The following is an 18,655-nucleotide window of genomic DNA, read 5'->3' as shown; positions in this document are numbered from 1 at the left end:
TTTGACCGTGGAGTGAGTGCTCTGCCCGGGACAGGAGGGAGTCTGGCTGGTCACCACGGGCACCCCGGGGCCTGCGTTTCCCCTGGGAAGCCCTGGAGGAAGGACTCAGGGTTGTGGGAGGCAGGAGCCCCCAGACACCCAGAGCAGGGCCCTTTCCTGGCCAGTGACCCTCCAGGGCATGCACAGGGCTTGCTGCCCAGAGCCCAGCACGATGAGAGAGCCTCGAGTGGGTCCCAAGCGTGGGTCCCTGGAGGGGGGCGGCCAGGCCGGGGGCTGCCACTCCGAACTCTTCTGCAGCCCAGGAGGCAGGAAGCAGGTGAGGAAAGCAAGGGGTCTCTTTTCAAACCTGGAAAAGCAATGTTCAAAGTCTTTACAATCCACCCTAAAAGCCCTAAAAAACAATGTGGCTTGTGCAAGATGGTGCAAGGGCCGTGGCCGTGCTGGCCGTGAGGGAGGAGAGGGGCCAGGGCCCAGAGCGCACGTCCAGGACCGGCCAGCCTCTGGGGTGCCCCTCAGGACCGCTCGGAGCACGGAAGCGACTTTCTGGATTGTCAGAACACGACAGACAGCCCCGAGGAAGAAGGGAGACGACCTGGGGACCGGCCACGGCCAGGCAGCCTCATGTCCTCGGGCCGTAGTTTCAGGCAGCCTGGAGGCCAGGGCAGGAGCGAAGTGAAGGGGTTCCCGGGGGCTGTCCCCAGAAGTTGCCACCGGTGGGGCTGCTGGAGTGGGCCTCTCTCCAGGCAGCTGGGTGTCCCGCCCACCTGCAGTCTGCAGAGACGACTCCCATGCTGGGGACACTCTCTGAAGAGCTAGCCAGAGATGGGCCAACACGGCCTGGTTGGCGGGTGGCCCCCCATTTTCTGTTGTGGAGCCTGGTTTGCTCGTCCGGCTCTTGGAGAGCGTGGGGGGCAAGGCCAGGGAAGGTCTGTATCCTGCCTTCGTGGGCGGCCCTCGGGGTGGCCCTGACACATCTGGCGGGGCCTGCAGGAGGGTGGACAGGGAAGAAATGCAGGGCTGGACGCCAGTGCTGCTGGCCCAGCCCACGGTGCTCAGGAGAGGTGCGGACCGAGTGCTGCCCAGCAGGAGCCCTGTACCCCCGGGGGGGGGGAGACTCGGGGGAGGGCAGGAGCAAAGCCCACCTGTCCGAGTCTACCTCGTGAGCAGAGCTGCAGCAGACAGACCCGCGGGTCCCACAGACATTTGGGGACACGTGCTGCAAAGCAGGGGTCAAGGGCACGCCCGAGAGGAGAGAACAACAGGTCCCCATGGTCACTGCAGCCACAGTCAGTGGAGACAGGTGCTGCCCGGATACCTATATAGAAGATGGGGCTGCCCACAACTGCAGGGGGGACAGTGTGGGTGCTTTGAGGACACCCCACGTGGAAACTCGGAAGGGCATTCTGGGGGGCAAGGCCTCTGAGCTGGAGATACGAAACCCAAAGCTGGAACCAGTGCGTGTGGTGTCGGACAGTCAGGGCGGAGAGGCCTCTGCAGGGCGAGGCAAGCTAGTCACAGAAGGAAAGTCAGGGTCTCCACAGGCACGCAGGGCTCACAGCTAGGTGCGTGGGCCACCCCCGACCCGGGGGCAGAGCCAGGGCCTGGCCACAGCTGTGCAGGGTGAGGCTGGTCAGCTGGCAGCTCGGTGCAGGGTCCCAGCAGCTGCATGGTGGCCTGCCCTGGCCATGAGTGCTCCTTAGGCCTCCTCGCGGAGCCCTGCCCACGTGAGCAGGACAGGCCTCTGGACCAGCCTGCAGGCCGGGCCAGCCTGCAGGGTGTCTGAAGTGACAAAGCGGCGGGGTGGGGTGGTGCTGGACATGGCAGGAGCTGGGGGGCGGCGGCCGGGGGTGCGCACAACAGGACTGTGGTTCCAGCCCTTGGTGGCCGTCGCAGGTCAGGGCTGCCAGTGACCCGTCATCGTGGTTCTCGACTCTGGGTTCTACCACGCTGCAGGAGGAACTCCGGTCTGCTGTCCCGTGCAGTGGCCGGTGGTCTCCAGATGTGGCCACAGTCTTCTGGGGAGTGGGCTGGTCCTCCACCGCTTCGCCCCGTTGGTCATCAGGAGCATTAGGAAAACAAAGCCCACGCCTCCAGCCGGTCCTGCCACTCCACAGGGTCCAGCGGTGGCAGGAAGGGTCCTGGGGGATCTGCCTTTCTCCACCTCGGCCCAGCCAGAGGGGCTGTGAGGGAGAGCCCAGGTGGTGGGCTCCAGGCAACCTGCGGCCCGCCAGCCTCACATAGCTGCCAACACCACAGGGGTGGTGGGGGACCCCGCAGGGCCTGTGCCTGGCTCTGGGGGCTGCTGGAAACCATCTGGACACTTGGGGGAGGCAGGCTCAGGCTGCAGGGTCTGGTGTGTGTGGGGCTGGGGACATCTGACCTGATGTGCGGGCCACATTGTGAAGCTCAGGTGTTGGAGGTGCCTGGGGCAGCCCGGACTTCTCCCTGGGGCCTCTGGGATGCTGCAGAGCTGAGCTGTCCAGTTGGGGGAGGTGGGGGCTGGGGGCTGGCGTGGGTGGGGGTGTTCCAGTTTATTAGTGGCACCTGCTCTGGCCCACAAGTGATGGGGGCTGCAGCTTCAGCACTGCCCACACCTGGGTGCCCACCCCCCTCTGTCCTCTGCTCTTTCACCTCTGCCCTTTCCCTGCCTGGGGTCCCCAGCCTGCCTTGCAGGGTGTGGGCTCTGCCCTGCCCTCCCTCCCAGATGGCCAGCTCAGGGTCAGCCTTGGCCAGCATGAGCCTGGGGAGGCGCCCTGGGGAGCCTGTCAGTTTCCTCTGAGAGTCTCCAGGTGGGCCTGGTGGGGGGCAGGGGTGGCCCAAGGGCCTGGCCTACCTGAGCTGACCTGAAGGTGAGGAAGGGACCCAAATGGCCTCCCCGGCCAGTGTCTCTGCTCCCATGTGGCAGACAGCAACTTGATTCCCTGCCTCCCGCGGCCCTGCCAGGCTGGGACCCCCCGCCCAAGTGCCACACAGCCCCTCACCCTGGCTCCTGCACCCCCCCGGGCCCCCGCACTAATGCACGTGCTGTCTGCCGCAGTCACTGCATCCAGCAGATCCTGGAGGCGGTTCTCCATTGCCACCAAATGGGGGTCGTCCACAGGGACCTCAAGGTGAGTCCCCGCCCCGCGCTGTGCCGGGGTCCGCAGTCTGCTTGCACGTCCCGTGAGAGGAGGCCTGGAGCGCCATGTACGTGGGGGCCGGGCTCGCAGGGGCCGTGCTCGCGCATGCGCGCATGAGGTACGTGCGCGTGTGAGACAGCATGTGGAGCGCGCGTGCGTGCGCGTGCTCGGGACTGCGCACGGCCTTCGCACCTCCAGGCTCCAGGGCCAAAGGGGACAGCTGTCAAAAATCAGTCTGTGAGCACCTTCAGGGTCTCACTCTCTGCCTCTGGGTTGAGGGGGGGACCCTCGCGTCGTGCTTGCAGAGGGTGCTGACGCCGCGGGAGAGGTGCGCGGGGCCGGCCTCCAGCGTCTCTGCAAACTCCCGGCCCATCCCCCACGTCCCTGTGGCTCTCAGCCCCGCCCTGGGCGAAGTGGCTGCAGACCTTCCAAAGGCTGGTCACCCCAGGACACGGGGGTGGGGGGCGGGAGGGCCTTTAGGGGGAACCCCTACCGTCCTCCTTCTCCCGCCCGCCCGCCTTCTTGGACTCCAGCTCTCCCCAGGCTGGTTCTGTCAGTGTCTTGTCTGCGGTGGGGGACCCCCTGGTGGCGGCGGAGACAACCTGCCCCTGGCGCCGGCACCGAATGGGGTCACCCCTTCCGTGGGCCACTGAGGGCTTGTGTGTGGGGGCTGAGCTCTGCGCGGTGCTCTGAGTGTCCCGCCAGGAGCAGGCCCAGCACCCTCTCCTGTGCCCGTCCCGTGTCCCGGCTCCCTCTGTGCACGTCCCAGCGTTCCCTGTCCTTCCACGTGTCTGCCTCGCGTGCTCGTGCCACCGCCGGTCACTGTGTCTTGTCTGAATGGGCCTCACTCGGGGCCCCTGAGAGGAGGGGCCGTGGGAGCGGGCGGGAGCCCCCACCTTGTTCCCGGACCCCGAGACCTGCGGCCGACTTTGAGGCGAAGGCAGAGGCATGGAGTGGGCACACGGGAGCCCTGCTGGGAAAAAGGAGGCGGCCGCGGGACTTCCCACCAGGTCTGGGGAGCGGCTGTCCCTGCTCCAGAGAGGACCCTGTGCTGACTGAGGCTCTCGCAGCTCTGGCCACCCACAGAGGCAGAGCAGGGGCAGCAGAGGCCCGCCCCCCCACCCCTCCCCGTCTCCAGCAGCAGGAGGCGGGGCCCAGCTGCCCTTTCCCCGGCGGGCAGGTGGGCGGGGATCTGTAGATTCAGGTCCCGCCCCGGCTGCATTCCCGCCGCCTCAGAGGTCGGGGTCCCCTGTCCGCCTCACTCTGGCTGAGCGCGGCGCTGACACCAGTTCCAAGCAGTGTCCGGAGCCGGGCCGCGGTGTTGGCCTTCCGTGGTGGTGGTAGAGGGTGCTGACGTAAAGTGTCCAGACCTGGAGGGAACTTGTGCGGGTTTTCTGAGCTGCACGGAGTGCGCTGCTGGGGATCAAGGTCGCAGACCCTCCCGATAACAGCGGCTTCACAGGTTCTTTTGGAATTGAGGGGCCTGGGAGGAGGGTCGGTGGAGGGGGAGAGAGCGAAGTGGGGGGGACTGGGACGGGGGACAAGGCTATGAGCTCTCTCGAGAGTGCTTCCCCCACCTCAAAGGTGTGTTGTCCTGGGTGCACAGAAGCGGGGGCCGGGCTGGCTCGGAGCAAAGGCCAGCCTCTCACTGCAGAAGCCGCAGGCCTGGGCCTGAGGACCCACCGTGCCCTGCAGAGCTGGGGATTTGTGGTCAGATCCCCCGTGAAGCTGCTTTCCATGCAACCCTTCCTTCTTGTCCCCACGTGGCCCCGTGGCCTCCTCCGTGGGCTTGCCCGTGGGGAGGGAGCCCTGGCGGGGGTGGGGGTGAGGGGTCCGGCGGCTGAGGCTCCGAGCACTGACCGCTGGAGGTGGTCAGGCCGGTGACATGGGCTGGGACAGGAGGGGCTCGGAGTACAGGGCGCAGCGCACAAGTGTCAGGCCTGGGGCCGATGTCTTTCCTCCCTGAGCAAGGGCGCAGCTCCCTGAGGTGCGGAGGCCAGCCTTTCCCACCTGTGCTGTCGGCCGGGGGTGGGGCAGACAGAGCCCCGCCCACCAAACTGAGAGCCGTGGGCGTGGCAGACAGATGTCTTCCACTGCCTGGGCTTTGGGGCCCTTGGCCGTTCCTCCTGGTCCTTAGGGGTCACACCCTGCAGGGAGTGCTGACTTCACGCAGCCCCCCCCCATGTCTCTGAGCAGCTAGGCATGGGGCAGGGAGGGACACCCCACTGCTGATGGGGTCCCCCAGGGCTGCCAGGGTGCACTTGGTTCTGGTCCAGCACCCCGAGTTCCCTGTCCGGGTCTGTGGGATCCCAGCCGCACTCTGAGAGCCAGCTTTTCCCTGCGAGGCTTCTGTCCCTGCGCCCAGGGGGCAGACTGTGGGGTACAGGCTGTGGGGTTGGGCTCACAGGGGCCAGCAGCGCCCGGGAGACACCCACACAGCGGGGTCAGACCTGTGCGCCCCCCTGCAAACCACTGTCACCTCTGTTTTGTCCCCTTCTGGGGGTCCCCTGCAGCCTGAGAACCTGCTCCTGGCCAGCAAGTGCAAGGGGGCCGCGGTGAAGCTGGCGGACTTTGGCCTGGCCATCGAAGTGCAGGGGGACCAGCAGGCGTGGTTTGGTGAGCGCCCGGCCGGAGGGGCAGGGAGAGGGGTCTGCTGCCCCAGGCGCTCACACAGCCCTTCCCTCTCCGCAGGGTTCGCCGGCACGCCGGGCTACCTGTCCCCAGAGGTGCTGCGCAAGGAGGCCTATGGCAAGCCAGTGGACATCTGGGCATGCGGTGAGGCGGGAGGGCAGGGCAGAGGGGGAGGCAGTGGGTGGGGGTGTGCACAGGGCTGGCCTGGGACCTGCCCCAGCCCAGAACCCCTCCCACCCAGACTAGACCTGGGACCCTGGCTGTTGCTGAGCTCACGACCCGCATCCCCAGTGCCCCAGGTGCTGGGCCTTGCTGTGCAGACCACCTTGTGGAGGAGGGTAAGGGTGGGGCGGAGGTGATGGATGGGGCTATGGGCAACGCCACTGTTTGCCAACTGGTGACACCTGCTGACTCGGGCGGTGGGGGAGGGGAGCTCAGGACCCCAGTGCCCTCGTGGGGCTTGCCAGCTTCAGGCAGGACCCCCCCACCCCTGCCAGGGCCGAGGTCCTGACTGAGGGCCCACAGCCGTGGAGCTGGACTTCTGACCCCCGTGGGCCGCAGTCAACAGCCCCCGCAGTGGCCAGCGACAGGCCGGTGGCCGCCCGGAGGGCTCCACGGGTGCAGAGACACACGGGCCTGGGTGAGGACCGTGGTGTGAGCCCGCTCCTTGGCCCCCCAGGCGTGATCCTGTACATCCTGCTGGTGGGCTACCCGCCCTTCTGGGACGAGGACCAGCACAAGCTCTACCAGCAGATCAAGGCCGGCGCCTACGACGTGAGTGCCGCCTCCTGACCCCTGACCCAGGGGAGCCGGCTCCTGCGGGGCAGTGGGGGGGCACAGACCCCCTGAGCACTGTCTCCTCCCCCAGTTCCCGTCCCCCGAGTGGGACACAGTCACACCCGAAGCCAAAAACCTCATCAACCAGATGCTGACCATCAACCCCGCCAAGCGCATCACCGCGCACGAGGCCCTGAAGCACCCGTGGGTCTGCGTAAGTTGCCTCCGCACGGGGCCGCCCCGGGGGACGGGCTGACCCTGGGTCCTGACCCTGGGTCCGGTTCCCGCACGGGCGGGCCGGCCGCCGCCCTGAACCCCGCCCTGGCCCCTCCCCCGCAGCAACGCTCCACGGTGGCCTCCATGATGCACAGGCAGGAGACGGTGGAGTGCCTGAAGAAGTTCAACGCCCGCAGGAAGCTCAAGGTGAGGCTCGGGCCGGCACCCACCGGCGCCCCGTGGAGGTGCCCGCGCCCGCGAGGGCCCCACGCTGGGGTCAGGCTGCTCGTCAGCAGACCTCACGTGTCAGGGGGGCCCAGGGCCCCGACGTGACACCGAGGGGCCCATAAGTGGGCCGGGCCTCCAGGCGCATCGCTGGCCCCCCTGAGCTGCCCGTGCCTGCCCCGAGGGCCCCGGGCGACACTCCTGGCCCTCTGCCTGGCTCTCCCGCCTAATGCTTGGGCGGGCGGGGTGGTCGGGGAGAGACCGGAGGGGGTGGTCCTGGCCCACCCTGCACGGTGCAGGCAGAGGGGGTGCCAGGCACAGCCGAGCACACTGGGATGAGGCCGTCAGGGACCCCCTGGGGGTCCTGAGGCACGTCCCAGGCCCTGGTCCGTGGGCAGTTTAGGGCCCAGGGCGTGTCACCGTGTTAACTCTGGAATCGAGTGGCTTGTCGGGGCGCAGTGGGCGAGTCCTGCCAGACACCCGCAGGCTGAGGCTGGGCAGGGGTGACGACGCAGTCCTGGCCGGCAGATGGCCCTGGCCTCAGCTGTGGGTCTCTCCCCAGGGCGCCATCCTCACCACCATGCTGGCCACCCGGAATTTCTCAGGTGAGAACAGCCTTCTCTGGGAAGACTCAGTGGCCTGCCACCCACCACCAGCCCTTCTCCCACCTCAGCCCCGCCCCCGCTGCTGCTGGCCTGGCCCCTGTCCTCTGAGGGCCGGTCTGCCCCACCTGCTCCGGGCCAGGAGGCCGCCCGGCCCGCCCCTGCGTGTTGGGTCTCTGTGTCCCCGCCTGACACCCCAGCTCCGTGTGTCTGTCCAGGTGTAGGTCGGCTCCTCTGTGGCCTGTCGTTGTCCTGAAACTTCTGAGCACCGTCTTGTGTGTGGGAGGTGAGAGGGGGGTCTGGAGCCTCTCTGCTGAGCTCTGGACACGCTGGTGGCCCCCGGCCTGGGTCACGGATGGCGGGCGGGGCTGGGGGCGTGCGGCCGCTGGGGTGGGGGGTCTGGGACCCCGAGGCCAAAGGCCCCGGCAGGCCCGCCAGGGACAGCATCACCTGAGTGGGGCCAGCCGCCCACTCCCTGTTGTGTGACTTGCGTGTGCGGAGTCCGTGGTCCGTCCTCACTGTGTGTGTGCGTCCGGCGCCCTCCTGTCCCTTTGCTGTGGAGCGGGGCAGTGGGCGGGCACGCCGTCACTGGCGGGGCAAGTCCTGCCCACGCGGGGCCACAGGCTCTCTGAGGAAGAAGGAGGTGATGCCCGCGCGCCGCTGGCCGCCCCCCTCCCCCACCCCGGCTCCGGTTCTGCCGAGACAGGGGCTGTGGAACCGCCGCCCCCTCGGCCTGGACTCTAATCTTCTTCTGCTTCCTTTGTCTCTTCTCTCCCCACCTCGCCCCCGTCTGTGTCCGCCCCCCCCTCGTCTCTAACCGGTGCTAACAGTGGGCAGACAGACCACCGCTCCGGCCACAATGTCCACCGCGGCCTCCGGCGCCACCATGGGGCTGGTGGAACAAGGTAGACGCTTTGGACCCGTGTCCTGCAGCCGGCATGCAGCTCCCCTGGCTGCGGCAGTGCCCAGGGGCCCGGGAGCCCTGCTCCCGCGCTGGCCGCGTCCCCCAGAGCCCCGGGCCTCAGGCCCTGCCCAGCAAAGGAGGGACAGGCTAGGCGACCCCTGACCCGGGCCCCACATTCGTGTATTTGACCCCCCAGTCCTGGACCCTGAGTCTGGAGGTCGAAAGACCCCTCTGTTCTGAGCCCTTTGCTTCAGAAACTGTTTCCACTTGTCCAACCAGTCCCCATTCAGAATGACCTTGACCATCCATAGCAAGCCGCCGGCCTGCTACCGCGGATCCCAGCCCTGACTGGGGGTGCCCAGGGGAAGGGCACAGAGGCAGAGACCCTGCCCCTGAGAGCCTGCTTGGCTCCCCGTCACCCTGGCCCCGTCACCCAGGGGTCTCATACGTGCACAGCTGCCCCGTGAGCCCCAGACGGAGGTCTTCCGCTGCCCTGAGAATGACTTTCAAGGCCTCCTCTTGGTTCTTCCCTGCAAGGACCCCTCCCCCTGTCCCAAACCCACAGGGGAGACCCTGGTTTTGCCAACCTGCTCCCAGGAGTCCCAGGTCAGCTCCCACCTGCCTGGGACCTGGCCCAGACCCTGTGAGGGCTGCTGGCCTCAGGAGTCCCTCCGGGGCCCGTGGGCCCAGCTCCCAGCCCAGGGGGTGCAGGGTAGGGCGGGCAGTGCTGCTGAGGGCCGGCCCTGGGGCTCCCTGAGCTGCGGGGGCCCAGGCGAAGGCCCTGTCTCCTCCCAGGCCCAAGCCCAGGCCCAGGCCCTCTCTTTCCCTCATGCCCACCCCACTCCTGCCCTCAACCCCACAGGCTGGGCAGCCCTGCCTGCCCGACCGACACCCCAGCCTTCCCAGTGGCCTCCTCCGGGGGCACCAGGGCAGGGCCGCCTCGGGGAGGAGGCCGGTGCTCTGTCCGTGGGCAGGCCCCGCAGGCGGGCCTGGAGGGCTGTCCTGAGCTGCTTCCTTTCCAGCTCTTTCTGCAGCACCCGAGGGGAGGGACCGGCTGGGGTGTGGGAAGGCGAGGCCAGAGGCTCCCGGCGAAGCCCTGCCCCAGGCGCAGGGAGAGGGGCGGGCGCCCAAGCTGCTCCCTGCCCGGCTCCCGCCTGCAGCGCCGCCTGCCTGCATGAGGCTGCGTGCATGGGGGCTCCGTCTGGGCGCTGAGGGCCGCCTGCCCTGGGGGTGGTCAGTGCATGTGGCGGGGCCCAGCATGGCTGTCCTTGGTGACCAGCGACAGGACAAGGTGAAGGCTGGCCCTGCGGGCCGAGGGGCCTCCCTGCTGGGTCAGGCCACCCCGGTGGCCGCCCCAGCCCCACAGACGGGGGGCGGGCAGAGGGCGTGGTGTGAGCCTCTCAGGTCCGAGGCGTAGCTTCTCTTCAGGGGACGGAGCAACCCTTGGGCAGCGGGGGGCCGTGTCTCTGTAGAGATGTGGCCGTCGATGGAAGCCCGGGCCAGGCCCCCGCTGCCTTCGCCCTGAGGGACTCGGGAGCTTCGGGGGCAGCGGTGGCCCGGCCCGAGGACCCCTGAGGAGGGGTGGGGCAGGGGGTCGGTGCTCGGTCTGCACGGGCCCCCGCTGGGCCAGGACGTGTGCGACTCAGGAACGCACAGCAGCACCTCCCGAGCCCGGGGCTGCTGCTGGCCCCGACCGGGCAGGGCAGGCTGTGGAGGTCCTTCCTCCGGGAGACGCAGCGGCTGCAGCTGCACTCGGGGGGGCCTGGGACTGGTGAGCAGGCCGGGCGAGAGGACAGCTGTTGCTTGGAGCCCAGGCTAGGGGGCCGCAGGCCGAGAGCAGCATGGCCTGGACCTCAGGCTCAGCAGAGTCGAGGACTGAAGGGACCCTCTTCAGACCCGGGCCTGTCTCGAGGCCTCCCGCTGCCTCTGCCCGGGGCCTGACCGGAGCCCCCTCCTCACCCGAGGGGCAGACCGCACGGAACCGTCTCCTGCGCCGCTCCTACCTCAAAGCCGGCGGGAATGCCGAGGGCCCAGGCCACGTGGCACGGGGGGCAACTCGCCCCACACCACCCTAAACTGGAGAATGGGGGGCAGCTTGCTCGGCTCACAGGCCAAGGGCCTTTGAGACGGGCTGAATGCCTGCGCGCCAGGCCCAGCGGGCCGTGGGCAGCCGGCTGGTGGGCCAGCACAGACAGGGTCCCCGGGCTCCGTGAGCTCAGATGACTGCCACTGAGGGGGCGGCGGGGCCCAGAGGCGGGGTGAGCGGGAGGTGAGAGACCGTGCTCACCAGGATGAGGAGGCTGGCGGGGGGGGGGGCGGGCGGGGGAGACTGGTCGGTCCGCGGGCTGTGCTGTGCTGTCCCTCCGCCGTGGGCGGCGGGGACGCAGGTTTCAGCTGCCGCCAGGGCAGGTTTTCACGTGGCCCCGGGAATCTCTGGCCCTGGGCAGCCTGAGGGCAGGTCCTGAGTCCAGCTGCCCGGGCCTCACCCTTGGGGGCCCAGGGGACAAGAAAAAGGGGGGTCTGCCGTCTTTCACTCGCAGGGGGTGGCTGGGGCGGGGGTGCTGGGGAAGCTGCCCCGTGGGCCCTGCGAGGGAAGCTTTGAGAGAAGCGACAGGGCCCCGGAGGCCAGGAAACTGTGTCCGGGGCAGCTGCTCGGACTGCCTCGCGGGGCCTCTGACCTAGCAGCCAGCCGTGTCCCCACGGGTTGCCCTGAAGGCAGTGGCGAGGACTGGACCTCGAGGACAGTGGTCAGTGGGCAGCCTGGCAGCCCTGGCCCCGGCCTGGTCACTGCTCTGAGGGTCCTGCTGTGCTTCCCAAGCTGAGCAGCACCAGGACCCCCCTCGGAGGACACCCTCAGAGGGCCCGCCGTGCAGATAGACGCCCAGCCCACCCAGCGTTCTGCCTCAGGAGGGGAGGTGGCAGGCGATGCCGAAGCTGCTGGCAGAGGGGCCCCGGGCCTCGCAGGGCCTGAGTGCCCGTCTCTCTGCCCCCCTGGCCAGGGCAGCGGCCCCAGGGCTGCCCCCAGCAGGAGAGGTCGGGCCCGGCCCCCGGCCGCCCTGACCCTGCGAGCTGGCAGACTCCAGTTCGCCCGGGCCCGGGGTGAGGGGCCCTGCGCTGCTTCCCACCTGCACCCGCCAGCCGCGTGGGCGCCGCTTGCCTGGTGGATGGCTGGGTGGGCGGGGCCCAGGAGGGTCCGGCTGCAGCGTGGCCCTCGGCCTGGACTGACGCAAGCCTTGTTTTCTCTCTCCCCTCCTCACCTTTCCTTGTCGTAAGGTAAGCTGACTTCTTTCTGCAGTTCTGTAGTTAGCATAACCTCCGTGGAGGGCTCAGGTGCTGGAGGCCGAGGCACGTGGGCTGGCAGGTGGGCAGGCGCAGAGAGGGGAGGCAGGCCCGGCTTCCCTGACCTCCACACAGAGGGCTGGGGCGAGCGGCCTTCCGTCTGGTCTGGACCTCAGAGGGGTGGGGGCCGCCTGGGCTGCGGGTGGCCCCACGCATGCCATCCTGCTGACCCCCCTCAGAGCCCACGGTCCTGGGCTGGTGGGCATGGAGGCGGGCATGGCCCCAGCCCGCTGCAGAGCCAGGCCAGGAAGTAGCCCCAGAGGGAGAGGCTGCCCCTCGGGGCTCTGGTGTGGGGTGGAGCTCCGAGTCCTGTCCTCCGACAGAGGGGCCAGGAGTCCAAGGGCAGGCAGGCTCGTGGGGTTGGGACAGGCAGCACCTGTGAGTAGCCAGCAGCAGCCCCCTGCCCCCCACCTGCCCAGAACGTGGGGACTTAAGGATGCCCAGCACCCAGCTGGTGTCCCCATCCGGGGGGCACCGCCTTCCTCCTTACAGAGCCGCCTGCCCCCTGCAAGCCGAGGGTCCCAAGTGGGAGGAGAAATCTTGGCATCCTCAGGAGACAAGGGTCCCCCCCAGAGCCCCCCAGGACCTAGCCACCCTCTCACTCTTGGGAGCCCTGCGGGCCCCCAGGGCCGCCCTGCCTGGGGAGGGGTGCAGCAGGCGGCCCCTCCCTCACGATGCCTGTTTCCTCCCCACGCAGCAGCCAAGAGTCTGCTCAACAAGAAAGCAGACGGAGTCAAGGTGAGGCCTGCCCCCAGGCTCCTGCTGGGGTGGACCCGAGGACGAGGGGCCTCATCGCCCCTAATGCTCTTCTCTGTCTTCCCCGCCGCAGCCCCAGACGAATAGCACCAAGAACAGCGCGGCTGCCACCAGCCCCAAGGGGTCGCTTCCTCCAGCTGCCCTGGTACTGCACCCCTCAGCCCCCCACTTCCTAGCCTTCCTGCACCCGGCTCTGTGGTGGCCTGGGTGGCGGTGAGGTCCAGCTCCCAGCCTGGCTCTGACTGCTGCCCTTGGGCGTGGGGTGAGGGCTGACCCCTGGCCTTCACGGATGGGTGGGTCAGAGGCGAGAGGCCGTCAGGGGGCCGCTGAGGCTGAGAGGCAGAACTCAGGGCACTGCCCCAGGCCCCTCTGCCTCCAGCGGGTCCCACGGGGCCTGCAGGGAGCCGTGCCGGTGGGGCCCTGCTGCAGCCCCAAGAGCTGCATGGACGGACGCGCCATCAGGGAGGCTGAGCTTCACCATCTCTCCAGGGAGAAAGGAGGGCTGCCCTTCTGAGCCCACCCGCTGATCTGGGGGTGGGCGGTTGGGGGGCAGAGACCCCGTGGTGGTTCCCCATCCAAGTCGTCAGAGTTGCATCCCGCAGGCTGGAGGCTGGCCCGGGACACATGCCGGTGTGGCTGTGCTGGCCTGTGGCTGCCCACAGCACGGGACCCTGCAGTGGAGGGGCAGGCGGACACGGGCTGAAGGGCCCTGGCTCTGGGCCTCGCCCAGGGGCTCCTGTCCAGGGCAGCCCCACGGCCGGTGGTCAGGATGGTGGCCCAAGTGGAGGTTGGGGCTGCTGGTCCACAGGTTCCCAGTGAGTCCCTGGCCCCATCCCCGCTTGTGGGAGCCAATCTGGGGGCAGGCCAGGCCCAGGGCCGGAGGGCTCCACAGGCGGCCTTGCAGCTGGACTCGGGGTCCGGGACCCCCACATCCCACGTGCCACCACATCCCGTGCCGTCTTCCAGCCTGGGCCCCCCCACAGCTTCTCCCCCGCGCCCTGGGCCTGAGCTCATCGTCACCCCGCGGCCCGGGCGCCTCGCCGGTTCCATCCCGCTGGCCTGGCCCAGGGCCCTCTCGCACTGCTGCCCTGCCAGGCACCCCTCTATCCTGCTGCTTGTCCCTCCTCCCCCCAGCTCCACGGGGCGCCCACTGCCCCTCTTCTCACCCCCTCCCTCCTTCCTCCCTCTGTGCTTCCTTCTTCTGTAGGAGCCTCAGACCACCGTCATTCATAACCCCGTGGACGGGATCAAGGTACTGCGCCGCCCTCGCCCTCCTCCGAGCTGCTACGGGGCCAGGAGGCAGGCCCCAGCCCCGGGGCGGTCTGGGCATTGGCCGTGTGAGGGCGGGGGTCCTGCAACCCCTCCCAGGGCAGACAGGGCCCCGGAGGCCACCGCCGTGCCCCCCGGGAAGGCCCCAGGAGCTGCCCTTGGAGGCGTCGCTGCACCCGACTCGCTGACCCGGGGACTGGGGGCCCTGACGCTGAGGGCAGGGGCCACATCTCAGGACCCTCCTGGCTGCCGCTGGCCCCGTCCACTCTGCCCAGCAGCGAGCAGGCCCAGCCCTGCCAGGGACAGCTGATGGCAGAGCCCTGCTCCCAGGGTCCTGGTGGAGGAGGGCCTGGGGTGGGGGCAGCACAGACCTGTGACCTCACTGTCCTCCCCCTGCTGCCTGCGGCTTCCTGCTGAGCTAGCCCCTCCTCTGCTCCTCTCTGCTCCCCCTCCCCGCGCATCTCTCTGGGGCGGTGGGAGGGATGGGTGGATGGCCCAGCTGCCTCTAGGACCAGCAACATCCCCACCCCCCAGCCCAGGCCTGCAGTTGGACAGCCCCCTAGCCATGGGCTGAGACCAGGGGACCACGGCCCACGGCTTCTTGGCTGTCTCAGCCCCAGGGTGCCACCACCTGACCCTGTGTCTGGGGTGAGGCTCCCGTCTCCCGGCGAGCATCCTATGGGGCTGTGCTGTGAGCTCTGACCTTGCAGCGGACAGACCACTGGACTGGCCCCAGGCCCCGAGGGTTGCATGCTGTCAGGGCCAGAGAGTGTCCCTCAGGGGCCCTGGTGAGCTATTCCTCACTGGGAGCTTGGCGACAGGTGGATGGCACCTGGTTGCTTATGGGAAGGGCAGCAAGCCACGAGTGGGGCTGGGGGCGCTGGGCTGCATCTGGGTGCCCTGAGGCCACTGGAGAGGTGGGGCCAGGCCTGGCTGGACAGCACAGGCCAGGGAGGGCTGGGTGCCGTCCTCAGGGAGGAGGTGTGGGTGCAGCCACACTCTCCCTGGGCCCCCGAGGTTCTGAGGTGGCTCCTCCTCTCCCGGGGAGCCTTGGAGCTTTGTGAAGCCTCATTTCCTCTGTCACTGCAGTGTTATCTGGACACGCAGGGCCTTCCCACCCAGCACATCTGTTGGCCGTGGGGACGTGGGAAGCTGAACCCTGGGGCCATGCAAAGCTCCAGCTCCCTGTGGGTCCTGGGGTCCTGCAAGGGCCCCTCCCAAGTCCCCCGGTCACCAGGCCCTGTGGGCTGGGCAGGGCAGGGCACCCACGTTCTGAACCGCCGCCTCCCTGTGTCTCCCCAGGAGTCGTCTGACAGCACCCACACCACCATAGAGGACGAGGACACCAAAGGTACCGTGCAGGCTCCCGGCCGGCAGGGGTGCGGGAAGGCGGGGCCCCCTGTCAGGGCCCATGAGTCGGCCGTGTTTCTGGGGCCGGCCATGCTCAGTGGCGGCAACTATGGCTCAGCTTGCGTGCCGGGGTCCCCCCAGCATGTGCGGGGTCCAGCAGAGCCAGGCAGGCTGGGTGCCCTGACCAGCCAGGAGGCTGCTGCCCTTTGCCCTCCGCCCCAGTGCCCCCACTCACCTCAGGGTCCAGGCACTCCATTCCCACAGGAGGAAGGCGTTCATGGTTGAATTTGCTCAATTTCTTCTCTTCAAGTTCTTTCAAGTAGGGACTGGCTGGCTGGCAGCTGAGTGGACAGCAGCCTGGGGGCCTTTCCCGGCTTCTGGGTGTTTCTGTGGCCTCGGTGTGGGTGGGTGGGGGTCTGGTGCCGCATCCCCGGCCCGGCTGCCATGCCCGACGCTCTGATCTGACCACACACCAGTGCCCTCAGGTCTGCCCCGGATGCCGTGGCCGGACGCTCTGTGGTCCGGGGACGGAGGCCAGGCCCCACTGCATGGCAGCTGTCCCGAGCACCCGCACACCCCAGAGTGGAGGTGAACACAGGACTTCGACCAGGGAGACTGGGCGTTTGTGTGGTCGCCCAGACCAAGACGGGCCGGAGCCGCCGGCTTGGGGGCTTCCCCCCAACCCACCCTGGCCTCTAGCAGACCAGGCCTGGGCTGCAGGCGGGTGGGGGAGGGGACCAGCCCGTGCGCACGGGGGCCCGTTCACAGGGCAGGCCCGTGGGCACACGCAGCACCCCCTGGGCCGGCCTCGCACGTCTGCTGTGAGTGGACGGCCCTGGGCCCTCGTGGGGAGATGCTGCCCCCGGAGCCCATGGACCCCACCCTGTGGTCTCGGGATGGCCACGGGCTCTGTCACGGGTCGGGGGGTTCTCCAGCTCGACCACCGCCTCGTCTCTCTCCTGCCCCCTCCCTTCGGGGCTCCCGCTGCCTGCCTCCTGCTCACGCCTTGTCCATGCCCCCAGCCCCCAGGGCCCCGACATTGCAAGCTCAGTGGGGAGGGGCTCGGGGACCCAGGAAGCCGAGGGCCCCCCCACCCTGTCTGTCTCTGGCTCCCATTGGCCCTCTGTCTGCCCTGTGCCAGTCGCCGGGCCCCCTGTGTCGCAGGGTCTCCTTGAAGGGCCTGTAGCTCCTCTCTGAGGGGACCCTCGAGACCCAAGGGTGGGCTGAGCCCCTGGGCAGACCCTCTCAGGGGCCTAGCTCACACTACAGTGGGGGTGGTGCTCCTTGCTCCCCAGACAGGCCCAGGGTGGGGGAGAGAGCAGCCTCCTCCTCCCCTCCTCGTGTGCCTACCCCGTCTGTCCATCCCCCAGGGTCTCTGACATCCTGAGCTCTGGCCGGAGGGGCTCGGGGACCCCGGAAGCTGAGGGTCCCCTGCCCACCCCATGTAAGTGGAGTGGCTCCCTGTGCCTGCTGGCACCGCCACGTGCCCGGGGAAGGGGCACCCTCGTTAGCAGCCCAGCCCGGCTCCCCGTCAGCTCCCCCACACACATGCTGCCCAGGCCCCAGGCGGCCCCTGAGGCCACCGGACTGTCCTCCCTGATCCTTCGGGCCGCCCGCTGCGGCCTCTGCGATCGTACAGACTTCACAGGGGTCCCAGACCCTGTTCGGCCACAGGCCTGTGGCTTAAAGGGACGGTAAGGGCCTGGCCTACCCACCCAGCGGGCCGTCCCCACAGGGCTGGCAGAGCCTCAGCCACGTGCTCTGTCCTCCTGGGCCGGGTGCCCCTCCTTGCCTGGCACCCTCTGCTCAAAGCAGCTTTCCTCCCCCCCCCCCCGGGCCCCCCTGGCCCCCTCCCCACCTCCCCCCGTGACTGTCTCCATCCATCTGTGACTCCCAGCGTCCCCTGTCTCCTCCATGGTCCCTTCCATCCCCCTGACACCCCACCCCCCACATCCCCATGACCCCTGACCCCTGTTTCTCCTCCACCCCCCATGACCCTCTTTGTCCCCCCCCAAGTCCCCTTGTGACCCCCTCTGCACAGCCCCCCTTGCTTGGCTTTCAGCCCACAGGTTTCCCGTCCTGCACCCACCCCCGCCTGCCTCGTGCTCACATCTGTTCAGTCCCACCCTAGCCCCCAGGGTCTCTGACATCCCGAACATGGCGAGGGGGGCTCGGGGACCCCAGAGGCCCAGGGTCCCCCACCCCACCCATCTCCGGCTCCCCCAGAACCCCCCCACCACCCTGTGTAAGGAACACCGTGAGCCGTGGTGCTCAGGGTGTCAGACCGGCGGCAGTGCTCTGCCCCGCTCTGGCAGGGGCAGCGGGGGACAGGGGAGGGGCCCAGGGGTTCCGCCAGGTGCTCGTGGCCTCGGAAAACAGTTCATGGCTGAAGACGTGGGTGTGAGCACCTGCCTGTCAGACTAGAACCTGGACACGGGCTCAGGATGAACAGGGCTGGACCCTTGAGGTCTGTGGGCTCTCCACAGGACAGGGAAGTGCGGGGGCTCAGAGGACCCGGCCAGAAGGGTGCCGCTGCGGTGGCATCTGGGGTGTGGCTGGCCAGAGTCCAGGGCAGAAGGGCCTCTCAGGGCGGGGCTGCTCCGCAGCCCAGACCGGGAGGGCTGGAAGGGGAGGCCCCGCGGGGCTGGCGCTGCCCCCGCCCCGGGCAGGGAGGAGCCAGGCAGCAGTCTGTCTGCCGACCGGACCGCCCGCCAGTATCACTTACAGGGATGGATGACACCCCGGGGCCACAGCCACCCCCACCTCCGGGGAGACTCCCGGCTCTCAGAGGAGAGGCTACTGGGCCCGGGGCCCGGGGCCCGGAATGGCGGGGGAGTGGCTGGGTGAGTGCCGACCCCTGCCCACCCCCTGCAGGTCTGGGGGCGGCAGCAGGGCAGAGGGGAGCCGAGTGAAGCCGTCAGAGCCGCAGGGGTGGGCTGGGGGTCTGTGGCCTGCAGGCTTAAGGCTGGGGGTTCACCAGGAGCGGCCCTGGGGGGCTGAGGACCTGCCACCAGCACCCTGTGCTCAGGCTGAGGGGCCACGCCCAGGCCCAGTAGGGGGGCCGCTGGAGCCCCAGGCTGGCTGAGGGGATTGGATGTGGGCTATGGGGGTGACACCGGAGCCGGACCGGTTCGTGGAAATGGGGTGACGCTGTGGTGGACACACGGGGGGGGGCTCTGTGGGGTGGTCAGAACTCCATTTGTGCAGCATCTTATCTGAGCTCAGCGGCTCCAGGTCCCATCCCCCAGACCCTCAGACCCTCGCCTGAGCCCTGGAGACCTGGAGGGGTGCCCCAGGGGGGCCCTCTGCATGAATTGGCCCAGGGCTGCAACATCCCCCTTGGGTCTGCGTGGCAGCCTGGATGGGGGGCTCAGCCCAGGTCTGTTTAGGGGTCTGCACTGAGCTCAACTAAGGGAGGTGGGGGCCACAGAAGGGGCTATGAGCAGGCTTAGATGGGGAGGCTGGGG

The 18,655-nt window shown here is 69.0% G+C and overlaps 1 protein-coding gene across 4 annotated transcripts in view; it reads left to right on the top strand.

Moving 5' to 3' along the window:
* Positions 1–18,655, top strand: part of CAMK2B (calcium/calmodulin dependent protein kinase II beta) — a 49,732-nt gene that overhangs the window by 25,983 nt on the left and 5,094 nt on the right. Inside the window, exons 6-17 of one of the 4 annotated variants that reach the window (XM_045827371.1) lie at positions 3,038–3,110; positions 5,633–5,735; positions 5,811–5,894; positions 6,430–6,524; positions 6,619–6,741; positions 6,867–6,950; positions 7,531–7,573; positions 8,401–8,475; positions 12,514–12,551; positions 12,643–12,714; positions 13,777–13,821; positions 15,141–15,189. In XM_045827371.1, the coding sequence (XP_045683327.1) occupies positions 3,038–3,110; positions 5,633–5,735; positions 5,811–5,894; positions 6,430–6,524; positions 6,619–6,741; positions 6,867–6,950; positions 7,531–7,573; positions 8,401–8,475; positions 12,514–12,551; positions 12,643–12,714; positions 13,777–13,821; positions 15,141–15,189 (884 nt within the window). The remainder of the gene's footprint in view (positions 1–3,037; positions 3,111–5,632; positions 5,736–5,810; positions 5,895–6,429; positions 6,525–6,618; positions 6,742–6,866; positions 6,951–7,530; positions 7,574–8,400; positions 8,476–12,513; positions 12,552–12,642; positions 12,715–13,776; positions 13,822–15,140; positions 15,190–18,655) is intronic. The other 3 variants (XM_045827372.1, XM_045827373.1, XM_045827374.1) reach the window with 3 other exon arrangements.

The sequence above is a fragment of the Phyllostomus hastatus genome, unplaced genomic scaffold, assembly GCF_019186645.2.
Source record: "Phyllostomus hastatus isolate PE091 unplaced genomic scaffold, TTU_PhHast_1.1 phas_scaffold_78, whole genome shotgun sequence".
In the NCBI taxonomy this organism is placed as follows: domain Eukaryota; kingdom Metazoa; phylum Chordata; class Mammalia; order Chiroptera; family Phyllostomidae; genus Phyllostomus; species Phyllostomus hastatus.
The sequence above is the reverse complement of the archived record's forward strand: the minus strand, read 5'-3'. Positions and strand labels throughout refer to the sequence as shown.